General features: G+C 44.6%; 1 protein-coding gene and 1 long non-coding RNA gene across 2 annotated transcripts in view; both read left to right on the top strand.

The window, feature by feature from the left end:
* LOC104860379 (neutrophil gelatinase-associated lipocalin) overlaps positions 1–12787 on the top strand; it is a gene marked incomplete at its 3' end in the record, with an annotated part of 16951 nt that extends 4164 nt beyond the window's left edge. Inside the window, exons 2-5 of the mRNA XM_033759242.1 lie at positions 9190–9357; positions 9772–9908; positions 12512–12591; positions 12783–12787. Of these exons, the coding sequence (XP_033615133.1) occupies positions 9211–9357; positions 9772–9908; positions 12512–12591; positions 12783–12787 (369 nt within the window). The remainder of the gene's footprint in view (positions 1–9189; positions 9358–9771; positions 9909–12511; positions 12592–12782) is intronic.
* A 4-nt stretch (positions 12788–12791) lies between these two features.
* LOC117284350 lies at positions 12792–13760 on the top strand. The gene is made up of 4 exons (XR_004515422.1): positions 12792–12902; positions 13241–13342; positions 13438–13464; positions 13592–13760. It is a non-coding gene; the product is annotated as an uncharacterized LOC117284350 (long non-coding RNA).
* Positions 13761–23444: the final 9684 nt, after the last annotated feature.

Raw genomic sequence — 23444 nt, 5'->3', positions numbered from 1 at the left:
TCTGTATGTCTAATTCTTCCCTTCTGTTTGGGAAGTTTTCTGTCATTAATTCTGTGAAGAGCTTTTTTAGGTCATTTGCGTTTTCTCCTGCTTTCTCATGAATTCCTATCAGTCTTGTGTTATTTTTCTTTCTATCGTCTAGAAGTTGTTGGATTGATTTCTCATGATCCCTTACTGTTTTTGAGAGACCTCTTTTTTCACGGTCACTGACTGCGATCCTATCTTCTATATCTGAAATTCTATCTTCACAATCTTTTATTCTATTGCTTACACTTTCAATAGAGTTTTTAATCTCCTGGATTATCTGAATCTGTTTTATGGATTCCATTTCTTTCCTCTGTTGGGCATTCATTGTTTCCATTTCTTTCTTATGCTGAGTCTTCATGGCTTCTATCATGGTCTTGAGCTCATCTATTTTTTTTGTCAGTTTCTATTCTAGAGTCTCGAATCATGACTTCCATTTTGCTCATCATCTCTATGGTTAACTGGGAAATTATTTCTGATTTGAATTTTTCTAGAGCCTGATTGATCTGTTTTGTTACCTCCTGCGCTACGGGTCCAGGGTGTCCTGTTGGTTCACTATCAGTCTTTTCATCCTCATTTGTCCTTCTGTTTGCCATTGGTGAACTGGAAATCTGTCTTTGTGCCTTGCTTAAGTGTTTTCTCATTTTTATTTTTGTTGTTGGGTTGTTCTTCTTTAATTTCTGGGTATTATTTAAATCTTCCTGGTATAATTGCGTTTTACCTTTTGAGTTTCTAATGACTCATAGACATCCTCGTTTTCATAATATCAGAGAAAACAACTCATTAAATCAATCACAATCCTTTATCCCAACTGATACATTCAGCAGCCCAATAGGATCAAGCACAGCTTGCACACTGACCACTTGTGGTATTCATTAATCTATCAGCTTTAAACCATGTGAATTAAATTAATATCAAGAAGCAGCCCATAATATGTTTGCAGTGAATATGCTTTTCAATATAGCATCTTTACCATTTAGGATGGGGTGTTAGACTGAGTTAGGACGAGAGGAGTAGATAAGTGAAAGAACTGGAGCAGGTATGAAGTGAATCCAGAGGATGTAGAATTACCTTACTATCTTTATGAAGCCGTTAACTTCAGGGGGGATAGAGAGAATGCAGGAATAAGGACAAGAAGATATCCCCTTAACAATAACAGGCGCTTGTCTTCCCTTGAAGGTACAGAACCGTGAGTGAGGTAAAATGACTGGAGAAAAGAACATAATAAGAAACACCCCCCCAAAAAAAAAGAAAAAATACTAAAAGAAGAAGTCTGAGTTAGGGCAGGAGCAGGAATAAAAAGGGAGATGAGGGATAATATGGTGGAGCAAGAGACTGAGTTGGAGAGAGAAGACAGAAAAAAGAAAGAAATTTTAGGGTGGAATGAGGAAAAGAAAAATGAGAAAAAAAAAGAATTTGAGGGGCCTCTTTCAGACTATGTCTGTTCTCATATTATACCACATGTACAGCCATATGCAGAACCGAATCCCCTGGTCTCGGCTAGCCAATGGCAGTTCCCCACGACTGAGACTGAACTCAGTCCACAAGGCCTAACTTGAGTTTCCCAACCCTCAGGGTTGAACGCCACTCAGTTCTATTACAGGTTTCCCTTGCCCTTTCTTTAAAGATGTTCAAAGTTGAGAGCTCAGAAAACTACCCTTCATGAGAACCTGTGCCTCTGCAGAATTGGTCCAAGGACTGGCCCAGTCAGGAGGTTTGAGGAAGGGGGGAGGAGGAAGGGAGGAGGAAGGAGGTCGTGGGGGTGTTTCAAGGGTGCCCACGCAGCTACCTTCCTTACTGGGTCTGGTGGCGGGAGGTCACGCACCCACCATGTGATCCCAGGCAGGCAAGTCTTTTTGTTTATTTTTTCCTTCAATACTGAGTATTGCATTGAACCTCATCATCAGCTTTTTTATTAATTTTATTTTGTTGCATGATCTCCCTAAGTTGTCCAGACTTAGCTTCAACTTGCAGTCCTCCTGCATCAGCCTCCCCAAATGCTGAGATTACAAAAACCCACCACCACCACACCACTCAGGAAACTATTAGTGACATAGAGAGTAGAGTTCCTTCAGCCCCTTGGCCAGGGAGAGGAGAGGCAGGGGGGCTGGGAGGGTGGCAGACTCTGTCACTACAGCTCTGCTCAGCTTCCCTCTCTGCCTTTTCATCATTCAGCCCAGGTGAGTGGGGTGTGGTGCAGGGCTGTCTGCAGTGAGGTCTAAGAGTGCACCCTACCCACCAGCTCAGAACACCCTCTAAACTCCCTCCCTGCCTTAGGGCCGACCACCTCAGAGCCCAGGCTGGGGTCTGGGCATGGATGGGCATAGCCAATGAGGGCCCCTTTAGTCCCATATAAAACCAGCACATCCTCAGCCCAGCTTTAGGACTGGCTTCCAGGACAGTCACTACAGTCACAGCTGAGCCACCTAAGGAGAGCACTGCACAGAGTCTGCTGTCTATCACTGCCTCTCCCAGGATGCTTTCCAGGTCCTTAATGATGACGTAGCCTCCCTCAAGGATAAGACTGGGGTCATCTATCTCAGGATGAGTCACTGGGCATCACTTCTCAAGAGTGTGGCCAAAGACAATACAACATATTGGAATCTATGGAAAGCAATGAAAGCAGTCTTATGAGGGAAATTCACAGCAATGAATATTCATATTAGGAAAACAGAGCAAGCTCAGACAAACAACCTGATACTGAACCTTGAGCTTCTAGAAAAAGAAGAGCAGGACACGCCCAAAACTCATACAAGGGAGAAAATTGTAATGATCAGAGTAGAAATTAATGCAATGGAGACTAAGAGAATAATATAAAAAAATCAATGAAGCAAAGAGTTGGTTCTCTGAAACAATAAACACAAGTGCTGCAAGAGAAACCACCAACAGAAGTAAGAGACAACCTACAATGTGAGAAAAAATTTTACCAGCTGTTCTCAGACAAAGTTCTACTATCTAGAACATACAAAGACCTCAAAAAAGCTGAAGCATTAGAGAACAGTGAGCAACCAACCTGGCTTATTGATGGGAAAGTTGAGACAGCTTCAGGAATGCACTCTTTGGGATTTCCTCCAGCTATCTTTACCAGCCTCTAAGAAGGTGAAATACCTGAAAGATACCAACCCTCTCCTTTATCTCTACTGCCTCTGCAGCCTCCACACTGACCCTGTCTTTATCCCTGTCCAACTCTCATGTAAGGCCCAAATAAATGGGCAAAACCTTTTTCTCCTAGGGCAAAGGGGCAGAAAGCTCACCAGGTACTGCTGCTGCTGTGGTGTGAATGTATATGTCCCTGCCAAACCATAAGCTGCAATCGAAGATGCAGGTATTAATATCTTGAGGTGGAGCCTTTAGAGGCAGATAAGTCAGCCCTTGTGAATGGGCACAGTAGCCCAAGAAAAGTGCTGAAGGAAGGAAATGCCCAGGCTCTGCTTGCCCTTCCATCGCATCCACATGAGGTCACCTAGTTGGCGCTATCTGTGAGGAACAGCCCAGACACCAAACATGCTGATGCCTTGTGGGCTTCCCAGTCTCTGCAACTGTGGGAAATAAATCTCTATCACTTTATGCATGATGCAGTCTGTCTGTTACAGCATCAGAAGCAAACAGAGACAGTTGTGCAGTTCTCTGTTACTATGTGAACTACTGTGGACAGAAGACCAGGACCCTGGTTCTCACACATAGGAAAGTAAAAGCCTATCCAGTAAAAGCCTAGATCCTGCCATTACACGATCCTCATTCTGTGCTCAACTTCTTCTATCAGCTTCTCGGTTGTCTGACTCATACCTACTTGTATTCTCTTGATATTTCATGGTGGGGATTAAATTCTAATACATGGATCTTTGGGAGATGCTCAGATCACACCTATACCCAGAGTCCTCATCGTGGATCCTCTTGGATATGACACTTTCTCAGCCTTCTCTTGCTTAGGATGATCTGGATAATGTGGCATTTCTCTTATCAGCATGGCTAGAAGACATGTTCTGAAGCAATGATTGGCATTTCCCCCTTTTATTCTCACTTCCATGTATCTTTCCTTCCTTTTCCCCCACTTATCATTCTACATTTTAACAGGATCTGACATGAGGAGATCCTGATGGCACCTACAGGTCCTCTCTACCGTCACTCTGCAAGATGGGTGAAGGGAGATTAAACAAAGAGGAGAAGTCCACATAAAGACAGAAGGAGAGATCGGTGTGATAGCCACAAGCACAGGAAACTGGAGGATGCAAGATCCATCCTCTGAGCATGAAAAGAGAGCACAGCTCTGCCCACTCTTTGATTCTGTACACAGTAAGTTTCAGATTCTGGGCTTCTGGCCTTTGGGAGGTGCGGTTTTGATCCACGAGCATTTAGCGATTTTTTGTAGGGATTTGATCATGTGGGAGAATCTGAGGTGATCCCGTTTGCAAATGATGTTGATAGTAGGAAATGACTGTTAGGAAAGCTTCCCTTGAAAGGCAAAGAGTGTGGCCTCCTGGTGGGTTGTGGATGTGGAGAGAAGGTGGCCCAAGACAGATCGTAGAGAGTGAGGAAGTGGCCCAAATCAAAGGAACTAAGCAGTAGAAGAGGGGGTAGCAGGGCACAGGTGACCTCAGTACCATCAAGAGAAGGTGGCTCAGGATAGGAGGGACACTCAAAGATGTAGGTAGATACTTGGGAGCCATGAGCCATTCCAGTCCTGAAAGATCCTGGCCGAGGTCATAGGGAGGGATGTTTGGGGCTGCAGTTACCATCAACAGCCCAGTGCCCACATAAAGGAGTGTGGGCTGGACGGAGACACCCATTCCTGCACCTTGGAACCACTGTCCTGACTTTTCACTGTGTCCCTGCAGAGCATATCACCTGTCAGAGGTGATTATAAGAATCATAAATGGAGCAGGGATTGATTTTCCATCTAGACACCCAAGTGATCTGGACACCCAAGTCTCGTCCCAGAAGGTCATATTTCCCTCCAGAGTCCTCTGAGAATGGGACTCCAGAGGTGCCACAGAAAGGACAGGGCCATGGCCTAGGTGGCCACTGTCAGCATTGTTCTACTTTTCTCCTTGCCCAGTCCCTGCTTCTCAATCCACCCCTGCTGGCCTCAGGTTAGCCCTGCTCTTCCTCTCCCTTATCACAAGGAGTGACAATACTCACATATTTTGCCTCTGGAAATCAGACTAAGGGTCATAATAGATTCCTGAGATGCAGGAATCACCAGGGAGTCTTTTCCTGCCTTTGGGCAGATTAGCCATGGCTGGGCCCAGGTCTGCCTGTGGGAATTCACATCGTCACTTGCAGGCTGGCTCCAGAGCAGCCAAAATTTTCCTTGCTCCTGGCTACAGAAAACCCAAGTTTATATTGAACCCACCTATGACTGCTTCTAAGCAGACCCAGAGTGAGAATCTAGGGGTCCAGCTCTGATTTCTCCCAACAGGGGCTTCCTTCAAAGCTTCTTTAGGGCTTGTTTGGTGCTCATTAGAGGAATCTGCAGCTCCTTGTAGGATAACATGGGGGCTGCTGGAGGTTTTCCTGTAGGACTAGCTCAGGGTCGATGGTGGAAACCATTAGAGGGGTTCAAGGGAGGTGGGAAAGTGCGTGGCACACCAATGCATGTGCCAGATATGCAATAGGAACCATTCTAAGTGCCATAGCTCTGGGCAGGGCAAGCCTTTAAGTCCCCTCTCTAGCCAGGGTTCATGTGAAGGGAGTGGGTGGGGAGTAGAGCCTCCAGGGTGCAGTCTGCCTTGAAACATCAGTTGGCCTTAATCTCACCAGGATGAAAACACCATTGTACTCACCCAGTCCCCCTAGTTCTAAGTCCCACACTTGGTGTGTGGGGCTGACCTTCTCCCCACATTCTTGCTGAACCCTGAAAGGGAGACACAGAACTTTTCCCCCTTAAATCCAGCTTTCAGGAGGAGTCCTGGTGTAAGTCAGCATGCTGTCATACCCCAGCAAGTCCCTTGATACTCTACTTCCCACTCTGGTTGGCAAGGATGAGCCACAGCTTGGGTCTGGCTCTGCCTGTCATGGCCATGACTTTCTTAGGACCCCATGAGGCCTGGAGTACAAATCTCTCACCAGGCCTCATCCTCTTCTCAGTCCCCCTACCACAGGGCTGGACCAGAATGGAAGGCAGGAGGAAGCCAGATGAAACAGGATAATGAGATGTCACCAAGTGTCAGCAAAAGCAAAGACCAACACAGAGGTGAGGGCAGAGAGCTGGCGATGAGGCTAGAAAGTCAGAGACAGGCCTGCTTCCGTGCAGAGGGAATGGGCCCTGCACATATCTCTGCCCCACCCCCACCACCTCGGCCCACCTCCCAACCAATCGAGAACTGCTCTGCTGGTCTGGAAGGCCACACACGGATGGCACCCAGACATGAAGTGTCCTACCCAACGTTGTCTCTGAGTTCTTTTCAATCTATTTTTTGTCTGATTTTTTTTTGTCTGTATTGAACCCAGGACCATCACACTGAGCTATATCCTCAATCTTTGGAGGTGGGGGTAGGGTTTTGCTAAATTCTCCAAGCTGAGCTCAGAATTGCAATCCTGCCTCAGCCTTCCAGAGGCTGATAGCCATATGTAACCTTACCGGCTGATAATACTTCTCAGGATAAGAGTCATGTAGGTAGAGTCCCTAGGAAAGCAGAGGGAGAGTTGAGTAGCAGGCCCTCAAGGACACACCTTTGCTCAATTTCATTTCCTGCCTTTTCGTCTGCCAACCCAGGTAGGCAGGGTTCAGGAAAGGCTGTCTTGTGTGGGAAGCTGAGGCTGCTCCCTACCCATTGGCTCAGACCCCTCTCTACAGCCCCTTCCATTATGTTCTACCACCCCAGAGCCCAGGCTGAGGCCCCAGCTGCAGATGGAGAGAGTCAGAGAGGATCCTTCTAGTCCCATATAAAGCCAGCAAATCATCAGACTCTCCTCAGGTCATGCATCCACGACTGTCACTTCCTTCATGAGTGAGACATTTCCAGAGGACATGACACAAAAGCCTATGCTCCATCTCCAGATCCCAAGTATACTGGAGAGGCTGCCTATGAGCAAATGGCCTCAGTCTGGGACATGTCTGGAAGCAACCATCTCAAGAACAGTCCCAGGCTTGTGCCACTGGGCTCCAGGACCCACATATGTGACCAGAGACAGAGGGTTGGTTTAAATGGCCTCTCAAGGACAAGGCCAAATCCTGACACCCTGTGGCCCAAAATAACTGATGTACTCAGCAGCAAAGTACAGGCCACCTCTCCCAGGGCAGCTACCTGCGTGGCCTGCAGCGGCCCCACACTGGGACTCTGTGGTGAGCTTTGACAGCAGCCTCAATGCTCAGCTTTGTCAAGCAGCCACATCATGTACACAGTTGGTGTACATGGCTCCTGACTGTGGTCTGAGCCCAAGTCAGATCATTCACAGTCACCTGTAAAGGGAGGCAAGAGGGAGAAAGCATCTCACCCTGCTCCAGAGTTACCCAGGGGCTCCTGTGATGGCCATAATCTGGGCTCAGCAAGAGCAAGCAGACACCCTGTCCTTCCTTGCCCAGTATGTCCACTGTCTGCCGCCCCACCATTTTCTGACCTTTATAAAAACCAAAGAGAAGCCCAGGGCCCACAGTAGTGGAGCACTCTTTTCTTTCTTTTCATTTTTGGTTTTGTGAAACAGTGTCTTGCTGTGTAGGTCACACAGGTCTTGAACTCACCACATAGCCCAAGCTGTTCTAGAACACGTGATGCTCATCCTACCTCACCCTCCTAGGTGCTGGAATTGCAAATATGTGTCACTACACCCAGCACATGCATTGCTTTTTGCAAGTACGGGCAAGGGCCTGCCACACACGTACACACACCCTGGGCTCAAGGGCTCACCTGACAGCTTGTCTGGACCCAAGCTGTGAGCCACATCAGGGTAATGCAGGTGAAAGGAAGAGGCACAGCAAGCACACAGAAGGAGCCCTTATTTCTACCAGACTATGAGATCTGGGAGTGCCTATCCTGTCCCTTGTCACCTTCCCCTGTCTCTACATTGCATTCTGACCAGGAAGGGAAAGTGGTAGATATCTTGCTACCTGTGTCTAAAGAAGTTTCTGGCAATTGGCTCAACCCTTCCTGTACTTATCAAGTCATATAGGACCTCCAAATGACATAGGGGAAATAATATGACTCCCAACCTGCTAGATGTCAAATACACCAAGTTCGTGTTCCCCAAGTCAAAGAATTCTAAGTAACAATGGAGGTCAAGAGTAGGAAATATTTATTGCCAGAGATAGCCCCTGAGAGATAGGAGGGGATATGAGTGGGTTGCCAATGAGCCCACTTTCCAGAGGAAGTTTTGCAAAGCAAAATCATGAGGTGGATACAATGCAAGACACGGCTATGATCAACCAATAGGATTAAAAGAATAGCACTTAGGAATATTGAACCAATGGGGAAGCAAGTCGTGTGGCAATTGTGCATGAAAAGAACAAGAGCCCTTTTTTTTTTTCCTCATTGAGTTCATCGGTACTTTTTAATATACAGTACAGTTACATTCATCATTGGGATCTTGTACCTTTACATGACAGATTTTGGTTCTCATTTTTCCCCATTCCCCTGCCCTCCCTTCAGCCTCTTAACCCTCCCCTATTTACAAAGACTTTGTTTCCATTTTTTCCTTTTCTTATATTTTTTCTTTTCCCTTATTTCCTTTCCCTACCCTTCCAACTTTCCCTACACATTTGGCCCTTTTCTTCCTATTTCACATTGTCAATTATACAATTTGGATCTTCTTTACACTTTTAGTTTTTCACACCAGAGAAACTATTTGGTATTTACATGTGTATCTTATGTATTTCACTTGAGAGTATGGCTTCAAGAGCCTTTTTTGAAAGAAATGTGTCAGGAGGTCCTGGTCATCCGCCCAAGTGACTGATGCCTATCTAGACCTTATTGGACCAGATAATACCGATTATATTATATTGTTTATCCCTCGGGGAGGTATGTAGGCCTAGTCATTCCATTTTTATCTTAGGTCTGACCTTCAATGAATGCACAGTGTCGAACTGCCTATAATATTTCTACCTAACTTAGCTGTCTATGATAAAAGGATGGATCGGCCCATTATAGGAGGGGCTGCAACCAGGTGTCTCATACATAGTTCCCTGGGTTATTGACTTCAACCATCCTCTTACACTCCAACACCACCCAGTGCTACAGCTGTCCTGAAGCCATGGCCCTGTGTCTCCTATGGCTGGGCCTCACCATGCTGGGGGCCCTACAGAGCTCTGCAAGGACTGCCAACAACTCCTCTCTGAACTTGATCCTGAACCCATCTCTGAGCATGGTCCCTCTGCATCCAGACTTCCAGGATGACAAGGTAAGGGCGCTGGAAGAGCAGATACAAAGAGGACCCAGGGGATAGTGGGAGTGAAGGGGAAGAGAGGCAAAGAGATTCATGGGCAGTGTTGGGTGAGAAGTGAGGGACTCAGGGAGACCAGGGTCACTGCATGCCAGGGGAAGGGGACATCTTCAGTACCTTTGCACAGAAGAGAAAACCGAGGTAGAACCAGCCACTTTCCCAGGACTATCTCATCCATAACAACCAGTGTAACTCTTCATCCAGGGTCCTTCTTGGTTCTGGAAGTTTCCTACCTCCCATCAGCTGCACAGGGAAGTCACATATCCCAGAACTTGCAGCCCAGAGGGCTGCCTAAAGGAGCCTATAGGGACAGCATGGGAGGGGTGGCTCTGGGACCATCCCTAGGCTCTACCTATCATCAGCCCTTTGCAGTTCCAGGGGAAGTGGTACGCCATAGGTGTGGCAGAAAGCATATTTCAGAATGGAACAGAAAGCCAGTTGGAAATGTACAGCACCACCTTCGAGCTGAATGATGATCACAGCTACAATGTCACCTCCATAATGCCCAAGTAAGCCACCATCTCCTGGGGGTCTGAGAGGCTGACAGATGTCACAGTGCTACTGGGATCTGGGGTTCTGGGGTCTCCTTTTAGAGATGATGTCTAGGTCCTTTCTATCTGAGACAAAGAATTGAAGGAGACAAGCATAAACAGTGGCAAAGTTTCACATTTATTAAAAGTAGGGGGAAAAAGAAGGGTAGGGGGAATATAGGCTCTGCAGAGCTAGTTTTAGCCTAGTAAAAAGGGAGGAAAAATTAAAATACACTTAACATCTTAGAATGGGCTCTGATGAAGAGACATGACAGTGAGGACCTAATAGCGACTTCCCTTTTTTATATTTCCCACACTGACATCACTCCCAGGTCATCCTTTTAAAAACCTGCTCCAAAATGATGGAAGATACTTGTTTCTTGACCTTAAATGGCTGTCGTGTAAAGTGGTGGTTAGATAAATTTATGCCCAGATAGTGTTTATCCCAGATAGACCTTTTAAAAGTATAGCCTGAGCAATGAAATTGCCACTGAGGAAACTGTAACCACCTGGCTTGGAAAGGTATACCAGAAGTCCTAGACCAGAAGCTGTGGCCTGCCAGAGCACTGAAGTTCAGACTATTTTACTCTGCTGGTGTAGTAGATAGGCATGAGTTTATGCACTCCTGCATTTGTAAAATCAATCCTCCTAATGTAATATATTAGTTTACTTATAAAGGTACTTGGGCAAAATTTTAAAGTTGCTACAATGTTGATGAAAACTATAACAGGGTGAAAAAATCAACTTGTAGAACCAAAGGAAATAAAAATTGAGGGTAGTGTTTCAAATTGTCTTCTGAAAAGGAGTTTCTTGAATGCATTAATTTGGATAAAAATGAAGGTCAGTTCTCAAGATCTGTGCTAGTGGTAAAATGGATGAATGCAAAAAACACTTTGTAATTTCATGTGGAATTATTAAAATTAGGTTTACTGAGTTATTGACCTAGTATGGATGCTAATATATATTGGTTAGACTACATCGATTTCACATTTTAAAGATGATTCATACACTTAAGGATTTTGTTTCAACTTGGAGCCTAGATTAGTTTGCCAAATAAATGTATTATTTTTGTAATGCAATAAAATATAAATCAGAAGAGTAAAAAAAAAAAAAAAAAAAACCCTGCTCCCTCTTACAGGCTGATCTTGTGAAAACACTCCCTCATCATCTGAAAAGGTCAAAAATCAGTGGAGTAAGTTTCCCATTTTTGGTCCAAAATAATGAAGAAGTCCACACAGAAGGGCTCTGAGAATGTTCTGCTCATGGGCCCCAGGATCTCACCACACCTCCTTTCCTAGCTAGTTTTAGTCACACCCTATCTTTCTGCCTCAACAGCGAAGGGGTGAGCAAAACTGATGGATACTGTCACTACTCTACATAAAATCAATCTTCCTCACTCTCTTCATCTCTCGTTTATTCTTCTATTTATCTCCCTTTCTTTATCCCCTCCCTCCTTTACTTTCTCTTGTTTTCTCCCTTTTATCAAAATTCATGGATAGCTGCAATACAGACACAAATAGTCAGTAGAAACAAGACAGATAGTAAGGTGTCCCAGAGTGGAGAAGGGACCCTAGACCCAGCCTGGGATTGCACTGAAAGCCTCTATCTAGAACTTGTAGGGAAGTGACCTTAAAGAAATCACCCTGCCTATAATCCTACCAAGCTAAGCTCCAGAGGCTGAGGCAGGAAGTTTGGAATTTGTCTCACAGTAAAAAATAAAAACAGGGCTGGTGATTTAGTTCAGTGTGATGGTCCTGGGTTCAATTCTTATTACTACCGCCAACACCAATAAGTAAATAAGGTTCAGCAGTGACAGCTGGGTCTGGTGAACTCTAAATCACAGAGCCTCACATTAGGAGGTAGCAAAGCAGGCAGGCATCAGGGTGGCCACCTGGGCAGGGGCTGAGAAGCAGCCAAGAGGGGAGCTTTCCAAGGCCAGTCTTGGAGCATATCACCCTGAGCCAGGGCCTGTCCTGCGGCTCCTGCAAGTGAAAAATATGAGTTCAGCTGCAGTAGAAAAGGTGGGAAGAACCACGAAGGTGAGGCTGGGCAGTCATAGATGGGAGAGGACAGAGGCTGGGCCAATAAGGTCTCCAAAGAGGGAGCCTGGGCTCATCCACCTGCAGTACAGGCAGGGCATTCTGACACTGGCCACTGGGTAGGTTGAAGTTGAAGCATTTGAAAATTAAGGGAAATAGGAGAGCAGGTTTTGGAGGTTGACTCTGGGATGCAAGGATGGTGTGACCTCGGGTGAGAGAGAAGGTGTAGCCCAAGGACTGGGGAAGTACTTGGCATGGAGCAAACTGGATAGGCTGCCCCAGGGAGAAGACACTGAGTGTTGGAGGGAGGGTCAAACGACCCACACAGCAGACCAGGCAGAGTATCAGAACAGAAGACCCAGGATCATGGAGCAAGTGGGGTGAGGGAACAAAGTAGGGGACAGACTATCAAGGACTGCACTGGACAAAGGCCTGGAAATCCTGATCCTTCCCTGCCACACTGAAGGGAAATTTGAGGGGAGGTTGAGGGGAATCAAGTCTGTGAACTCTTCACCCTCACAGCTCCGTCTCTCACTCCCACAGGGAAGATACTTGTGATCTCTGGATCAGAATATTATCCCCAAGTGTCCATCCTGGCCAGTTCACCCTGAGCAATATGCAAGGTGTGTCCTGGGGTGGGGATGTCCTGGGGTTGGAATTTGGGGTCAGAGACTTCTTGAAGGGCACAAGGGGGCTACACTACCCTTCACAGATGACATCCACAGGGAGAAGTTTTTTCTGACTGGAGAGGAGGGGGACGTGTCCCTTGCTTCTTGGCTAGGAAAAAAATGATTCTGTGCTGTCCACTCTACAGATTACCCTGAGATACAGAACTACACTGTGAGAGTGGTAGCCACCAACTACAAGCAGTTCGCTATAGTGTTTCTGAAGATGACTCTCCCAAACAGTGTGTACATCGAGATCACCCTCTACGGTGGGTCAGTCCTGCATCCCCTTAGGAACTGGGACCCTGGTCACACTTGGGGGAGGGGACTCACAAATTCTTTTCCACTTTGAGCCCCTCTCAGGGAAGAAGTCTTGTCCAATCCCCTCTGTGGGAAAGGGTCTGCGGCCTTGTTCACTCCTTTGGCCGTATTTATGGATTAAGCCAGGGATGCTGGCTCACCCGTCATTACATTCACTCTGGAGGCCAGGGCAGGGATCACAACTGTGAAGCCAGCTGATCTGCATACCAAGGTCTTTATTCAAAAAAACCCTGTAAAGAATTACAGGATTCTTTCTCTTGGTCACTTACCCCCATCTTGGCCACAGGGAGAACCAAGGAGCTGAGCCTTAAACTGAAGAAACGCTTTGTCAAGTTTTCCAAGTCTGTGGGCCTCACTGAGGACAATATCATCTTCACTGACCCCATAGGTAATGGCTTGCTGGGGAGACACACACACACACACACACACACACACACACACACACACACACACACATACTCTGATGTCCTTTCTCCCCCACAGAGAAGTGCATCGATGAGTGAACCAACAGTGAGTATGGCTGGCTGGGGGTGGGGGACTCGTGGAAGGCCAGGATGGGGAGGCTGGGTGACTTAGCTGTCTTCGCTCCTCTGAGCCCATCCTGAACACAGCTTACTGTTCTGCTTTCCCCTCTCAGGTGTCACCACTCTGTCCACCGCATTCTTCCACTCACTTCTGCTCACAATGACAACTGGATGCCCCACCAAACACAATGGCAATGAGAGAGACAGGAGATCCTTCCTACAGTTCAGGGCTGTAGCAAAAGCCACCCTGCTGATGGAGCCCCAACGATCTGCTAAATAAACTCATGTGCCCTGGCCTTCAAGTCTGCGCTCCTTGTCCTCTGGGCCACAAGAAGGGGGAAGGGCTAATGGTGGGCTCCCATGAGCATTGCTCTCAGGGGCTGTTGTCCCCAGAATACATGCTGATGATAGAGTGTGCAGGCAAAGAAGATGCAAGCCTCCTCCACCACCGCTCTCCCTATGTTTGCCTTGAATCTGGCCTGGATAGAATAATGTGCTATTCACTCCTGCTTTGATGAGCACTCCTAGTCCCAGGCTTGGACCCACTTACAGAACAGCCCAGGAGAGTCCCCATCCCACAGCAGTACTGACAGGGCCACACCTCACTGCTGCATTCAACTCCCACAGCAGCAGCCCCATCCTGCTGGGGAGCAGAGGGGGCTGGAGAGAGTGTAAGGGCAGCCACCCCACCCCCAGCTCACCAGGACCCTGTGGATGCTGGGAAATGGTGAGTGCCCGAGACAGGAGGGGGAATGGTTAGTCGGGCAGCAGCAGAGGCCTACTCAAGGAAAAGGATGGACGGGGATCTGCCCCCTGTGGACCTCTGTTCGCCCCCTACAGACCTAGTGCCCGCATTGTTTGTCCACTGGGTGGACACTGTGTCAATGCTGACCTATAAAGATGCTGCCTCCAATGTGATGACATCCAGACTACATGAGGGTTCATTCCGAAGCCAGGCCAGGCCCAGGCGAGGTGGAGAATATGCTGTTTTGCCTTCCACCTTCTGGTCTGGCATTCCATCTGCTGTTTCCATGTTAGCCTGCATTGGCTTTGACATACGGTTGCCCAATTTATTTTTTTAATCATTAAGTTTATTGATATTTTTAGCTATACAGTACAGTTACATTCATCATTGGGATCTTGTGCATTTACATGATCCTTCTTTACATGATTCTTAATTTTCCCCACACCCCTGCCCTCCCTTTACCCCTCCAACCCTTCCCTATTTACAAAGACTTTGTTTCCTTTTTTCCTTTTCTCTTGTTTTCTATTTTCCCTTCTTTCCTTTCCCCTACCCTTCCCACTTCCCCTACTCCTTTAGCTCCTTTCTTCCTATTTCACATTATCAATTATGCAATTTGAACCTTACTAACACTTTTAGTTTTTCACACCAGAGAAACTGTTCAGAATTTACACATGTGTCCTATTTAATTCACTTAGAGTATGGCCTTATTATATTCATTTAACTATAAATGACTGTAGTTTCTCATTCTTTGTGGCTGTGTAGTACTCCATTTATAGAAAAATCACATCTTCCTTATTCAGTTAATGGGTAATTGGGCTCTTTCCAAGTTTTAGCTATTACAAACTGTGCCACTAAAAACATGAGTGCACATGTATTGCTCTGGTATGATTCTTTTAATTCTTTGGGAAGATACCCCACAGAGGGATATCTAGGTCAAATAAAACTTCTAATCCTAGTTGTTTGAGGTGTCTCCATATTGATTTCCATAGTGGTTGCACCAGTCTGCACTCCCACCAACAATGGAGAAGGGTTCCTTTCTCCCCAGAATCCTGCTAGCATTTGTTATTGATTGATTTCTTGAAAGCAGCCATTCTTTCTGGGGTGAGGTGAAATCTCAGTGTTGTTTTCATCTGCATCTTTTGAATGACAAGTGATGTGGAACATTTTTTCATATATTTATTTGCTGCTTTTATTTGTTTGTCTGAGAAAAGTCTGTTCATTTCAGATGCCCATTCTTGAATCAGATCTTTATATTTGGGGGGTCTGATTTTTTTGAGTTCTTTATATATTCTTTTTTTTTTTTTTTTTTTTTTTTTGTAGAGCTAAATCCCCAGCATTATATATTCTAGATAGTAGACCTTTATCTAAAGAACAGCTGGTAAAATTTTTTCCCACATTGTAGGTTGTCTCTTAGCTCTGTTGGTGGTGTCTCTTGCAGTGCAGAAGCTTTTTAATAAGATGAGATCCCAGTTGTTGATTTTTTGTGCTAGTTCCCATGCTACTGAGGATTTGTTCATGAAGTCTTTTCCTATGCAAATGTCTTTGAGAGTTCTGCCTAATTTATCTTCCAGAAAGCTTAGTGTTTCTGTTTTAATGTTTAGATGTAATCCACTTGGATTTTAGTTTAGTGCATGGTGAAAGATAAGGGTCTAGTTTTAATCTTTGCAGGTTGAAATCCAGTTTTTCCAACACAAGGCCATCTTTCCTCCACTGAGGATGGTTGGCTCCTTGGTCAAAAATAAGGATGCTGAGTATGTCTGGAGTTGTTTCTATATCTTCTAATTTGTTCCATGGATCCTCAGCTCTTTTTCTTTGCCAGTACCATGCTATTTTTGTCACAGATGCTTTGTAGTATAGTTTCAACTTGGGGATTGTGATACCCCCCTGCCATGTCTCTTGCCTAGAATAGCTTTTGCTATTCTAGGTTTCTTCTGGTTCCAAATGAATTTTTGTATTGTTTTCTCTAGTTCTATGAAATATACTGCTGGGATTTCAATCGGGATTGCATTAAATCTATATAGCAATTTTGGAAGTATGGCCATTTTCACTGTTTTTGTTGGGTTTTTTTTTTCTCTCTCTCTTTGAGTTTATTGGTACATTTTAGGGATACAGCACAGTTACATTCATCATTGGGATCTTGTACCTTTACATGACAGATCTTGTTCTCATTTTTTCCCTTTGTCCCTGCCCTCTCTTCACTCCTTCCTCCCCTCCCCATTTACAAAAACTTTATTTCCATTTTTGCATTTTCTCATATTTTTTCCTTGCCCTTATTACCTTTCCCCTACCCTTCCACTTTCCCTACACCTTTAGCCCTTTTCTTCCTCTTTCACATTGTCCATTATCTCATTAGGATCTTAGGTACTATTATAGTTTATTCATACCAGAGAAACTATTCGGTATTTACACATGTGTGACTTAATTATTTCACTTAGGAGTATATCCTCAATATGTATCCATTTTCCTATGAACGAATCTAATTTATCATTCTTTATGGCTGAATAGTATTCCATTGTATAGAAAAACAACATCTTTTTTATCCAGTCTCCAACTGATGGGCAAATGGGCTGTTTCCAAGTTTTAGCTATTACAAACTGTGCTGCTATACATTTTCACTATGTTGAGTCTTCCTACCCATAAGCAAAGGATGTCTTTTCATCTTCTTATATCCTCTTTGCTCTCTTTTTTCAGAATGTTGTAGTTTTCAGTGTAGAGGTCTTTTGCTTCCTTCAATAGATTGATTCCTAGATATCTCTCTCTCTCTCTCTCTCTCTCTCTCTCTCTCTCTCTCTCTCTCTCTCATGCTATTGTGAAAGGAGTTATTTCTGCAGTTCCCTTTTCCATGGTTCTGATAATTGTGTGCAAGAAAGCTATCGATTTTTGCATATTGAACTTGTATCCAGCTACTCTGCTGAATCTGTCAATTAAGTCCAGAAGTCTTTTTGCCCAATTTCTCTTGAAGCTGCCCCTTTGGCAATGGATCCCACAATGTTGGGCCCCAATGGGGACCTAGGCATGCCAGGAGAGGTAGTCACAGAAGACTTTGCAGAAGAAGGTGACCCAGTGGCCCACTGAAAATACCTTTGCTTTTCTAGGGATGCCCTCGTAGGATGGGGAGTCTGGGCAGGGATGAGCATTGGGTGCTCAGGGTAAGGGCATTGAGCCTGTCAGCTTTAGCCTCAGCCCATGGTCAGTTCTGAAAATAACAGCCTCATTCATGAGAAAAACAACTGTACCTTAACCCACTGCCATCCTGCAGATCCCCAATCAACGAACAAAGTTCACTGCTCTACTGCACTCAGACAAAATTACCTCCTGCTGACCTCACCTTAGGCTGCTCCCAGAACTCGACTCCCTTCCCACCTTTCTACTTGTTTTGCCTCAGTAAATCCCTTCTTCCCTTCCATATTTGCATGGCTCCATTAAAACCCTGCATAACAAACTAAATTCAGGCCTTTTTCTGAGATATCTCTGAAAAGTCCCACCAGGAAAAAAAAAAACCCACTTGGCTGTGTTTCTGGACTTTCATCATCATTTTACCCTAACATTTGGTACCCAGAATATAATGGTTTTCAGGATTCCTCACCCCCCATAAGCAGCTCCTCCATCTTGCCCTCTTTTTTTCTGGGCATCCTGAAACCAGAGTGCCTCACCAACCAATAGGCTTGTAGCCTGATTGGAATAATAAGAGAAACGGATCAATGCTGCTGTTACTGCTACTTTCTTCCTGCCATGGACTGTTTCTGCTCTGTGATGCCCCTCTGTCTTGCTGCCCCACCTTTGAAATAGCTGACTATGGACTGAAAGCTCTACAAACTGTGAACTGAAGTAAACCCTTCCTCCTTTAACTTATGGTTGTCAGGTATTGTGTCTCAGTAATGCAAAAAGTAACTAAAGACAATCAGTTGTGGAAGTTGACAGCCAGCCTTCTCCTCCCTTTATGCCCCACAGAACATCATATACTCTCTCGTTCATTCCTGGTGGTTTCCCAAAGTCTTGTCCTCTTCCTCCTTCTCAAACTCAGGGAGGGCAATGGTCATCATCTTCCAAAATCCTCCCTCCCCTTCCACACACTCTAACCTTTTCCTTCTACTCCCTCCCCTGTTGGCTTGTCTTCACTCCTGCACCCATTCTCCCAATGCTCCCTAAATTTAAGGACGCAAATTCCTCTTCCAATGTGACTCTGCTTTATGCCTCAAGCTCAAAGATCCCTGCACTCATCCCAAGGTATCCCAATAGTCGTCTTTGTTGGGGACCAGCCATGATATGTTTCAATTGGTGGGGGCAAAACTACAGGCCTTGTAGTCATGAGGCAGACATTGACTTGCTTCAGAAATAGGGAAGACTTTGCAGAAGGCTGCAGGCTTCCTGGCTGAGTGGGATGCAAACCCTTAACCCCAGCACTCTTGAAGCAAGATAACATCTACTGAGGACAGCACAGAGAAAACAAGTACCCAGATACGGGGAAGGATCTTAACTTGTTTCTTTTGTGGTGCTAAATTTGTTCCTCATTCTACTACCTTGTTCTTATTTCTGTCACTGTTCAGAAAGAGTACACTTACCCCTGCACCTCTCACTAGCTAATAAAAGTGGGCCAGGTGAAGAGGTCTTGTCTTTTGCCCAGTCTGAGGCATTGACCTCTCAGTGCCCCTGTACCCACAAATTTGTCTTTGTCTTTTTTATCCCTCGCCGTGACCCCCTGAGCAGGCAACTGAGAGTCTGATCAGCACTCTGTACCTGACATCTGGAACGAGGACTTAGATTGAGGCCAGAGAGGGGAGACTCGCCTGAGTAGGGCAGAGAAAATGAGGTGATGAGGAACTCCGCAGGACAAAGTCAGAGATGGAAGGTAAACACTTGGTGCCATGAATAGTTTTCTAGCCAGCTGGGGTAATGGGGCAGAATGTGTCAGTGGAAGAGCAAAGATACGTGCAACCATTGTGCGTGTGGCTGGAACAAGCTGGAGCGCAAGTTAGTTCCCCTACATTGGCAAAAACGTTACACGAAATTGTCAAGCGTAATCCATGGTTTGTGCAGGTGAGAACTTTTGATATTGCTATTTAGTGTAAGGTAAGTGAAAATTTAAAAATATCTGAGGGGAACAAATCTCTCCAGAAACCTCTTCAGAGTAGAGCTTGCTTTGATCTGTTTTGGACCTGTTGAACACAGAAGACACCAAATGCTTTTGCTCATTTTTCAAAGAGGAGACATCTAAGGGCAAGGTTAAGTAGGCCACAGTTCCCCATCTACCAAGGGACAACCCGAGGCTGAACAGGAAAACAGGGAAACTCACTGGCCTGCACTGCCTGACTACTTAAGCAAAAAACATGTGGCCCATTGCTTATGTAAATACCAACAGCTTATAAAGAAGACTAACATGATGAGAGCTATTACTGGGCCACAATGCTTCCCAAATTTGGCTAGGTCTAATCCTGATAACCCAGATCAAGTAATGTACAAACACCAGGCAACTGAATACAAACTTCTTAAATAATTAAAGCAAAGTGTTATGAATAATTAGTTCAGGGACCTTTTACTCTGGGAATTTTGGACTCCATCCTGGAGTCATGCACTTGGTTCCGCAGGACATTAGACATCTTGCTCATTCCTGTTTGTTACCTAGCTGGTATCTTCATCTTAATGTTCAATTATAAGAACTTGCAGCTGAACAGGCTTCCAGAAATAGATAGGGAGACAGAGCCGATATTACTGAAGAAACACTATTAGGGAGAGGAGTTTTTGTGGATCTGGGCCTACAGTTAACCTACTCCAATGAAGTTTATGAACAAATAAGCCTGCTGATTAAACAGCATGGGCCACTGTCCCTGTGGACAGGACCTCTGCTCAGTCCTCTATAGAGGCATACACACCATTTATTGCTAGGTTACAAGAAGCAGTCCATAGACAGATTCCTCACGCACAGGCAGAAGGCATTCTTATTGTTCAGCTCCCTTCATGATAATGCTAATGAGGACCACAACCAGGCTTTAGTGCCCATCAATGCTACAAAAAAATTGAGCAGTTATGTTAAAGCCTGTCAAGATATAGGCATTGAAAGTTACAAGAGTTCAAAGCTGGCACAAGCCATGGTGAGACTTACAAGGGGGGTTAATAATAATCATAATCATAATAACAATAATAATAATGTCAAATAGTTTAATCATGGAAAAATGAGACATCTTCATCAGCAGTGTACTGCCCCTATTCGATCAAGAGATTCCTCCACCTCTGCCAGTCAAGGATATAACAACTCCTCTGCGGAAGATGCAAAATAGGTCCCTAATCTGTGCCTTCATTGTGAGAAAGAAAATCATTGTGCAAGTCACTGTCACTCCAAATATCATAAACATGGCATCCCTCTTGCAGGACATGGGGGCTGAGCCAGTCTCAGGTCTCCCAAATAACAGAAGAGACTCCCACCTTCAATCAAAGCCTCAGCCAAAATTATTTGGTGTGGACTCATTAACAGACATGGGTCCCAGTAGGCACATTGTGTTATTCACTCCCCGAATGCCAGAGAGCACAAGATTAGATCTCCCTATAGCCCAGAGAGTAATGCCTATCGGGGAGATAAGACTATAAAGATACCCATGGGGACCTGGAGACCACTGCCTGAGGGTACTGTTAGATTAATCATTTTTGAAAGTTAGTCTAAATTTACAAAGTATAATGATAATGCCTGGAGTAATTGATTCTGATTATGAAAGGGAAATCCAAGTTGTGGCTCACTTTTTGGGTTTTTGAACCGGGTGATTGTGTTGCTCAATTGATACTTTTCCCTCTAAGCAATCAGGTTTTGGTTTAGAAAAAAAAAAAATTTGCAAGGTGATCTCAAGCCACTATCAGTTACTTAATTAGGGGAGGGAAGAACTTATGAGCAAGAATCAATGGACAGTATGCCTTGGGGAATGATGAACAGCCCCACCTTGTGTCAGTATCTTGTAAACTATCTGGAGTAAGGATGTTTAACACATTATTTCAACTCCTGGACTCTGAGTCCAAATGTCATAAATAACTGTTGCTTTATATATTATAGAGCACTAAGCTGAACCCTGTAAATTCCATTAGTGATTCAGCCTATGTAGTATTTCTTTCCCAGCAGCTAGAAAGTGCTACTTGAAGACTACTTTAGACCCTCCCTTATTTAATCTGTCCCTTAGATTACAGTGAACAATCCAAAGTCACTCTGCTCCCTTTTATATAGGATGTAATAGATTCCATTCGTGTTTACGGGGACCATTAGCATATGGCAATTAACAGGCTGATTCTTTAGGATCCTATGTTACTCTTTTTCATTTAGCATGACAATCACATTTGTATCATCAGCACCACAGTAAGACCTTAACAAAACAATTTCAATTATCCCATTTACAAGCTTAAAAAAATTGTCTTGCCCTGTCCTATTGTCAGCATGTCCTGAGTCCTGTCCCTTCTGAAAGATGTAACCCTGAGGGGGGGGGGCTTAAACAAAATGAAATTTGACAAATAGATGTTAGTCATAATTCATCATTTAAATGATTACAGTATGTCCATGTATCTATAGATACTTATTCTCACACAATTCATGCCATGTGTCATGGAGGTGAAAAAGTAAGACATGTTCAACACTGTCTGTCTGCTTTTGCTGCCATGGAAGTTCCACAAACCATAAAAGCAGATAATGGTCCCTCATATATTAGTAATATATATATTATATTAACATTATCTTCTTTTTTTCAACTCTGTCATATTAAACATTTTACTGGCATTCCTCATAATCCTCAGGGCCAAGCAATAGTAGATTGTGCCCACCTCTCCTTAAACAAAATAATTAGATAAGCAGAAAGAGGAAATACAGTTGCCTCCACGGGTCCAATTAGATCTTGCTGCTTTTATTTTAAATTTTTTGAATCTGCATGTTGAAAGCAAATGCACTCCATCAGAACTCCACTGACAAAAAGACTCACCTAGAGACACTCCTCATGCACAGGTCCTGTGGAAAGATAACTCAACAGGTGCTTGGGAAGGACCAGTGCAGTTAATAGTGTGGGGAGGAGGGTATGCTTGTGTGTTAACTGACAATGGAATGCTGTCGTGGCTGCCCTCCTGGAATGTGTGACCATGGAGAGAGGAACATCCCAGGCTTCTAGTCAAGCCTGTTCCCACCCAACCCTCCTTTGAGAGTGCAAGCATTCTCAAAGATAATCCTAGAAGACAGTGCAACACTGCAACTCCTAAGATCCATGCAGGCTGCAAAACGCATGACATGGGGACAACTGAAGAAGACAACACAGGAGTCTGTTATGCTGGTGATGCAACAGGGCTTCCCACAAATCCCTGAGAGTGTTTCTTGCTATGATGGTCATCGTAGCCTGTATCATATGTATACCAGTTGCAAGAAATGAAAACCATGCTTATGTACCAAATCCTACTTTATTCTGACCCATCCTGTGGGCAGATTCCACCACCCACCAAGACTTATCATAATCAGCAGGATTGGGCACCCCAGTGCTTTTGTGACCTCTGAAGATATAAGTTCTAAAGCCACTTTAAATTATAATTCTCATTTTACATATCCACCTCTGTGTGTTGAATATAGAAACCTATGATCAATTATTGTCTTCCAGCCCATCCTCAGTTTTGCATGATGTGACAATAACAATTTGTCTTTCTGTGATTGGGCTCAATTAATATACCCAGGGTATAGAAAAACCTGATCCCCCCAAATATAAAGGCCAAATTCAAAAATGGGCATCTGAAATGAACAGACACTTCTCAGAAAAAAAATAAAAGCAGCAAATAAACTTATGAAAAAATGTTCAACATCACTGGTCATTTTAGAAAAACAGATGAAAACAACAATGAGATTCCATCTCACCTCAAAAACAGTGGCTGCTATCAAGAAATCAACCAATAACAAGTGCTGGCAGGGGTGTGGGGAGATAGGAACCCTTCTTCATTGTTGGTGGGAGTACAGACTGGTGCAATCACTGTGGAAATCAATATGGAAATACCTCAAACAACTAAGATTAGAGGTTCCATTCGACCCAGCTATCCCTCTGCTGGGTATCTTTCCAAAAGAATTAAAAGAATCATACCATAGTGATATATGCTCACCCATGTGTATAGTGGCACAGTTTGTAATAGCTAAAAATTGGAAATAGCCCAATTCCCCATCAACTGGAGACTGGATAAAGAAGATGTGGGGTTTTCTTTTTAATAAAATGAGTACTACACAGCCA

This window comes from Fukomys damarensis, unplaced genomic scaffold, assembly GCF_012274545.1.
Source record: "Fukomys damarensis isolate Sample0158 unplaced genomic scaffold, DMR_v1.0_HiC HiC_scaffold_36, whole genome shotgun sequence".
Lineage (NCBI taxonomy): Eukaryota > Metazoa > Chordata > Mammalia > Rodentia > Bathyergidae > Fukomys > Fukomys damarensis.
The sequence above is the reverse complement of the archived record's forward strand: the minus strand, read 5'-3'. Positions and strand labels throughout refer to the sequence as shown.